At 38.9% G+C, this 7,972-nt stretch overlaps 1 protein-coding gene across 1 annotated transcript in view; it reads left to right on the top strand.

Moving 5' to 3' along the window:
* SUSD5 (sushi domain containing 5) overlaps positions 1-7,972 on the top strand; it is a 57,128-nt gene that overhangs the window by 3,054 nt on the left and 46,102 nt on the right. The window contains exon 2 of the mRNA XM_012805612.2: positions 4,302-4,479. Coding sequence (XP_012661066.1) covers positions 4,302-4,479 — 178 coding nt within the window. The remainder of the gene's footprint in view (positions 1-4,301; positions 4,480-7,972) is intronic.

Raw genomic sequence — 7,972 nt, 5'->3', positions numbered from 1 at the left:
GAAGGTGCTCTGAGAGCATATACTAGGAGATTTTGACTCGATGTAGGAGGATGTGAAAGGTGAGTAAGAATTAAGTGGGCAACAAGAGGGAAGAAAGAGTGTCCTGGGCAGAGAATAGCAGGGAGAATGGCAGGGAGAACAGAAGATGTGACAGAAGACGTTCCAGAGGATGCTAGAGAAATTGGTAGGAGGGTGATGATGTGGGGCCTCATAGATCAAAATTTGTCTTAATCCAAAAAAGGAAGGAAAGCTATTGAATCATTTCAAGTTGTAGAGTCCTGATCAGATTTTCATTTTGAAAAGATCACCCTGATTGCGATACAGGGAGAATAGATGGAACCAGGGCGAGACTGAATGTAGGATACTATTTCAGTTGTCCAGGTAAGAGAGAGAGGGGGGTGAAATGAATGGAAAATACATGGACTGAAAGTAAAAATGTGTCGTCTGTGTAAGACAGTTTTTGAAACCACATGTGCAGATGGGATCCTAAGGAAAAATCCTAAGGAAAAAATAAGAAGAAAAAACCTAGAACTGAGTCTGGAGTCAGGGAAACAGTTTTAGGATTATTGAACGTATGTTCATGCAGTATATTGGCCTGTAACTTTCATTTCTTGTAATAGTCTTGTCAGATGTTGGTATCAAAGTTATGATGGTTCCTAAAATGAATTGGAAAGTTGTTTCCTCTCTTATTCTCTGAAAGGGTTTCTGTAAGATGAGGCTTTTGATTTTTTGGACAGTAAGGTCATCTGTGTTGAGAGGTTTTCTTGTGGGTAAATTTTAAATAATGAATTTACATAGTTTTTTGAACATTAAGAATTTAAAATTTATTTTGTATCAGTATTGCTAAGTTTTATTTTTTAAGAAATCTGCCCACTTCATCTAAATTATCAAATATTCTGGCATATATAACATAATACTCTTTAATTATCATTTCAGGTCCGTGGGATCTGTAGTGATGTTCCTTTTCATTCTACTTATTGGTGATTTGTATTTTCTTTCTTTTTGTCTTGATCAATCTTGTTAGAGATTTTTCAGTTTTATTATTATCCCAAAAAAAGCAACTTTTGACTTTATTTTCTCTATTACATGTCTACATTTTATTGATTTCTGCTCTATCTTTATTATTTTCTTCTACTTCTTCAGAAACTGTGATTTTGTGGGTTTTTTTAGGTTTTTGAGATAGAAATTTAAGTCATTGATTTTCAACCATACTTCTTTTGTAATATGAACCTCTAAGTCTATACATTTCCCTATAATTTATAGTTTCTCCCCAAATTTTTGTTCCTTGAATCAAAGTGTTTCAGTGGTGCGTTCTTCTTTGAACATGATTTACTTAGAAGTATATTTGCAGGCTGGGCACAGTGACTCACACCTATAATCCCAGAACTCTCGGAGGCCAGGGTAGGAGGATCACTTGAGGCCAAGAGTTTGAGACCAGCTAAACAAGAGCAAGACCCGTCTTTACAAAAAATAGAAAAATTAGCTGAGCATGGTGCTATGTGCCTGTAATCCTAGCCACTCAGAAAGCTGAGGTAGGAGGATCACGTGAGCGCAGGAGTTTAAGGGTGTGGTAAGCTTTGATGATGCCATTGCACTCTGGTATGGGCCTCACAGCTAGATACCATATAAAAAATAAGAATTACATTTTAGTATTTCTATGTACAAAGGGATTTTCCTCATTATTAACTTTGTTATTGAGAGGTAGTATAACAGCACTTAAGATCACTGACAAGGGGGCAGCACCTGTGGCTCAAACAAGTGGGGCCCATATGCTGAAGGTGGCAGGTTCAAACCCAGCCCCAGCCAAAAAAACCAAAAGATCACTGACAAGGAGCCAAACTGTCTGGTTTTGTGTCTCGGCTGCATGATCTTGGACAACTATTAATTACTAATTAACTATAAAATGGGAATAGTAGTGCCTATATCATAGAGTTTTTGTAAGGATTAATATAATGAATATTTGTAAAGAAATTTGAACATCTGGCATACAGTTGTTTGATAAATAAATGACTTGAGGCTCGGCGCTATGGGTCAAGTGGCTAAGGCGCCAGCCACATACACCTGAGCTGGCGGGTTCGACTCCAGCCTGGGCCCGCCAAACAATAATGAGGGCTGTAACCAAAAAAATAGCCAGGCATTGTGGTGGGCGCCTGTAGTCCCAGCTACCTGGGAGGCGGAGGCGGGAGAATTGCTTGAGCCCAGGAGTTGGGGGTTGCCGTGAGCTGTGATGCCACAGCACTCTACCCAGGGGGACAGCTTGAGGCTCTGTCTCAAAAAATAAATAAATAAATAAATAACTTGAGCTTGTTTATGTGGAAGGAAGGGAGGATGGAAGGAAGGGAGGGAGGAAATGCTTTTAATTTGCATGTTTATCATTCCCAGTGAGACTGACTATCTCTTCATATTTTTTGTGGCCATTGACCTTTCTTTCTTTTGTGCAATATTCGTTCAAGGCTTTTAACCCCACTGTCTATTGGATTCTTTTTTCTTATTCATTGCTAAGATTTCTTTAAATGTTACAGATGTGTGTCCTTTGTCAGTTGTTATTTTGCAAATATCATCTTTTAATTATTACTTAAAGAAATGTTTTACTAGTCCCAAGTCATGAAAATGTCCTATTATAAATGGCTTATACTTTTGCTTCATAGTTAGGTCCTTAATCCACCTGGAATTGATTTTTTGCGGATGGTATGAGGTAGGATCCTGGGTGGTCTGAAAAACATGCTTTGTATGTTTTTGGTCTTTTGAGATTGTTTTTTAGATTTGCATTATAGCTAAGTGATCAATTTTACAAATGTTCTGTGTAGGCCCAAAATGAATATGTATTTTGTAGTTTGGTGTGCAGTACTGTACATAGGTCCCTACATCAAGAGTGTTACTTTTGGTGCTTAAATCTTCTACATCATTTCTGATTCTTTGCTGCTTTATCAATTAGTGAAAGGGACAGTAGTTAAAAATTTCCAGGATGATTGTGGATCCCTGTCTTCTTACAGTTTTGTTAGTATTAACGTTATGTAAGTCAAATACACATACGGATATGTTTATTTTGAATTTCTTTTGCATTTTTATTATAACTTTTGGTTTCAAAATCAGGGGATTATTGTATTGATTATTGTATTGATTATTATTGGATTATTATTTTAATAATTTTGCAAGTAGATGACAGTTGTATCTTATGCTAATAAAATTGATACTCTATGGAAGTCTTGCTGACATGAGGAAGTAAAGTGTCTCATTCTAACTGGGTTTTTTCTCTTCGCTTTTATCTTAAACTTCATAGATCCACCTAAGGAAGTGCTTCGTCCTTCTAGGAGGCTGCTGGGGACTGCAGTGTTGGCTCCTGCACCATGGTTTTCTTGCCTAGAGCTCCCTTTTGCTTTCAGCCTGGGCTTCTACTTCTGCCTGAATTCATGTTCCCATTCCCTCATCTATAACGAGTTCTTTAAGGTCCACTGCAAGCCCATATATTATGTGTTGCAGGAAGCCAGTGTGTACCAGACAGGGTCCCTACTGTCTTGTTCAGCAGGAGAGAAGCATGGCAGACACCAGTGAATTCATTGTGGGAAGGGCCTAAGTCAAGGGACAGAGAGAAAAGAAGCAACCTGCTATGTAGGGGATCACCCAGGGCTGGGGTAGGGGCAGAAGAAAACAGAGCTGAGGCCTCAATCAGTGCCTTGGGCACCAAGTAACCCAACTCAGGGAAACCTATGACACTGATCTTTGCCACACATTTGTAAAACACCTTTTTTTTTCTGAGACAGAGTCTCACTATGTCACCCTCAGTAGAGTACTGCGGCATCACAGCTCACAGCAACCTCCAGCTCTTGGGCTTAGGCAATTCTCTTGCCTCAGCCTCCTAAGTAGCTGGGACTGCAGGAGCCTACCACAACACCAGCTAGTTTTTCTATTTTTAATAGAGATGGGATCTCGCTCTTGAGCTTAGGTGATCTATCTGCCTGGGCCTCCCAGAGTGGTAGGATCATAGGCATGAGCTTCAGCACCCATCCTGTAAAACACCTATCTAAAAGAAAGATTTAAAGGGCTTATCGAGATAAACATGCCATAGCAGATGGTTACTATTATTTTTTTTAAGAGGTTAAGAGCACAAACTGGATTAGTATAATTATCATCACTTGGTCCCAGGGATGGTGCACAATGGGGCGAGTTGCTGCACTTGGGTCTTCAGGCAAGGAAGAAGCTACTATTCTGACTGGACTGGTGTCTGCCAGAGGGTGATTTTGCTGAGACTAAATTCCCATGGATCCTGGAGTATACATATGTCTATGTTTGTCTCCACACAGGGAAGCTGTTTGTGCTGGAGTCTCAGAATGGCTCTCAGGGTCTGGACCTGGAGGCCGCTCGGCTGTCCTGCAAGAGCAGGGGTGCTCACTTGGTTTCCGCTGATGAGCTGCGGAAGGTGGTCCAGGATTGTGCCTTCGCAGTGTGTACCACAGGCTGGCTGGCAGACGGCACCCTTGGGTAAGTCAGGAGCTGGGTGAAGCTCTTCTCTCCAACCTACCCTGACTGCCCCACCAAGGCTGATGTGGGGCTCAAAACGCGTTCTGCTGAAACACCAGGATAGGCGAAGTATAGTGGGCAGTGGCTCCCAGGGCCTTCTTGTTTTGAGTTCTCATATAAAATCATTTTTTGGAGTTCTGTCACGATCTTTTTTCCTCCTTACTTTGTTATTTTTAATTTACTCTTTAAGTTATAAAAATAATATATACTCATTATAAATATTTAAGTTAATACAGACACATAAAACACAAAGTAAGTTTGTCTTCTTCTCTACTTAGAGATAACGACCATTAACTGTTTGGTGTACATTCTTTATTTCCTTTATTTTTTCTGTGAATAATCATCTGCATATATATATGTAGGAACCTGGTATAGAGATTTTAAAATATGGCCACAAATTCTTTCATGCTGCTCCAGTCAAGAGGTATGCTATGTGTCTCCTTCCTTTGAATCAGGGACAGTGTGACGTTGCCTTTACTGATAGGACATAGCAGGAGTGAGACTATGTGACTGCTGAGGTTGGGTTGGAAAAATCCATGTAGCTTCCATGTGGGATTCTGGGGCCAACCACTTAATAGCCTTGTGATGCCACGTGAAGTCTGACTATGCTGAGGTGGCCATGCTGTAAGGAAGGCCAGGCCACATGAAGATGGTTCATATAGGGCTCTTACCAACAGCCCCAACCAGAGTCCTAGCCAAGCCAGTTTAATAGCCAAAAACGGGAGTGAAGACGCCTTCAGATGCCCCAGCTATTGTCACCAGATTGTGAGTCTTGCTTCTTCAGGCCCTAGACATTATGCAGTAGAGGCAAGCCATTCCACTGTTCCTGTCTATGTTTCTGACCAATTAGAGAAGTAATTCTAGAACTAGGAGAGAACTTTCCAACAATGCTGGTACTTCCTGCTTTGGTTATACTCAGGGAAGGCAGGAGCCATTCCACTGTCTCCTTCATGCCACAGGAATGTGAAAGAATAAAACAAGCTCCAAGAACTACGTTGGTAGATAATGACCCTGAAGCTGGCTGGCTAGCAGATGGCCATGGAAGACAGCCACAGCCATGCTGACTCTTGTCTTCAGATGTGCCAAGTGTGAAGACAGCAACTGAATAAAGGGTACAAATGAGGTTAATACAGAGTCTTTCAGAAAATCTGGAATTATGGTCCTGTCTGCCTAATATTTGATATCCATGCTCTTAAATAGACAAAATATGCCCTGGGCATGCACAGTTTCATAATGTAATAAAGTAGTAATATTTTTCATAACTCTGTTAATGTAATTTCATTAGATAACCAGAATATTCAGAGATTCTGAAGAGTTGCCTAGAATTAGACTTGGGCCTCCCAGTCATTATAAGTCAGAACTGAGTCATTGGCAAGATCCATCTTCTGTGGGTTTGCTGTAAGGTGTTAAGACATGTTAGTGGTCTCTGCATGCTGAAATATTTCTTTATAAAGAAAACATACTTGCTAAACTTACTAGACAACATACTAAAAATAGGCTTTCTATCCTTCCATTTTAATGTCTCTGGAATCAGAAAGTATCTGACCATTAGTATATACATTTCACTGCATATCTTTCCTACATGGCTTCCGTCACTCCTCATATACACACTAAAAAGCAATTATTAAATGCCTGGTATGTTTTGTAATCGATGGCATAGTATGACCTATAGCAGATCTACTCTGTATCTCTATGAACTTATGTTAAACACACACATAAATTCAGATAAGGCTGAAGGTCTAGAGGGATAAATTCAGAATTTGGGGTCACTTGTCTCCTGGGAACTTTAGCAAATTCCATAAAGGGTGGCTGGAAAGCTGAGTAATAAATTTGATAGCCTCATGGGACTAGGAGGATAGAGAGTTGAATTCAACTTATGTGTAGGAGTGGGCCTGGTGAGTCCTTTTGCTTTGGGTTGGGTCCTTGCAGAGCTGTATCCCAGAAGTAAGAGTAAACAGCACATAGTACATGCACAGTAACTGGATGCAGGTCCTCCTCAGGAGCAGCAGAATACCTTCTAATCCTCTATAGCCATGAATTTGGCTTTTTCTCCTCTTTTTAGGAAATAATACTATTCGAGGCCTCAGTTTATTTCAGAAAAAATTTTAGCCAATGCAGGATATAAAATAACTAGTCACATGAGGAGAAAAGGCAAGAAGAATAAATTCAAGAGAAACAATAGCTAATAGAAACTCCAGGTATTAGCAAAGATATAAAAGACAAAAGAAATAATTTTATAGAGAATGGAAAACTATAAAAATAATCAACTTGAAAATATAGATATGAAAAATACAGTAATTGAAATCAAGTACTTAATAGATGGATCTAATAGTCAATTAAAAAGAGCCAGAGAGAGCTAGGCACATTGTCATATGTCTGTAGTCCCAGCTACTCAAGGGGATGAGGCAGGAAGATTGCTTGAGCTCAGGAGTTCAAGTCCACCTTGGACATCATAGTACTATCCTATCTCACTCTTAAAAAAAAAAAAAAAAAAAAAAAAAAAACAGCCAAAGAGAGAATTAGTGAGCTGGAAGATATTGCAGAGACTGCAGAGACTGATACCCAGAATAAATAACAGAGTGATGAAAATATAGAAGAAAGGGTAAAAGGCAAAGAACATCACATGTAATGGAATTCTAAAGGGAGAAGAGAAAGAAAATGCAGTAAAAGCAACATGAACTGATTCACAACTGAAGAAAAAGATCAAAGCACAGATTCTAGAAGTCCTGAGCAGCCCGAGTGGAACAAATGCAAAGAAATACACAACTGGGCACTTTATGGTAAGACCAATGTGAATCAAATATGAAGAAAAATATTAAAAGAAATAAGACAAAGAGAAATTACCTTCAAAGGAGAAACAATAAACTGACAATGAAAGCCCAAAGACAATTAATTGGTTATCTTCGTAATGCCAAAATAAAATTACTGCCAACCTAGAATTTTATACCCAGTGAAAAATAACTTCACATTCCTAATAGTGAAATAAAGACATTTTCAGAAAGATAAAAGGTAAGGAAATTTATTACATCCAATCTGCATGTACTAAAAGAAACACTGAAGGGTACTCTTTAGGCAAAAGAAAAATAATTGCAGGTGGAAGGCTGACCATGCAAACAAGAATGAATGGAAAGAGTAAATATATGGGCAGGTTGAAATTATATAATTATATAAAGCAATAGTAATGCTGAACTCTAAAAATGGTTTATATAAGTGGGAGGTATTTTAAGGATGTTACTTCATAATATTTTAGGTATTTAAGTTGTGTTGTTAAAGAAAAAAAGTAAGATTTAATAAATCAAAGAAAGCCATGTTATAACCTCTGGGTACTACTGAAAGAACAGTGAAAGGATGTTTAACTTCCAAAGTAATTCAGAGGAAAAGAGAATGCAAATAAAATCAAACAGTCCAAAACAGGGAAAAGGAAGAAGAGGAAGAAAGAAGGAGACAATGGGTA

The sequence above is a fragment of the Otolemur garnettii genome, unplaced genomic scaffold, assembly GCF_000181295.1.
Source record: "Otolemur garnettii isolate 467f Iridium unplaced genomic scaffold, OtoGar3 scaffold00002, whole genome shotgun sequence".
Taxonomy (NCBI): domain Eukaryota; kingdom Metazoa; phylum Chordata; class Mammalia; order Primates; family Galagidae; genus Otolemur; species Otolemur garnettii.
This window is presented reverse-complemented; position numbering and strand designations above follow the sequence as displayed.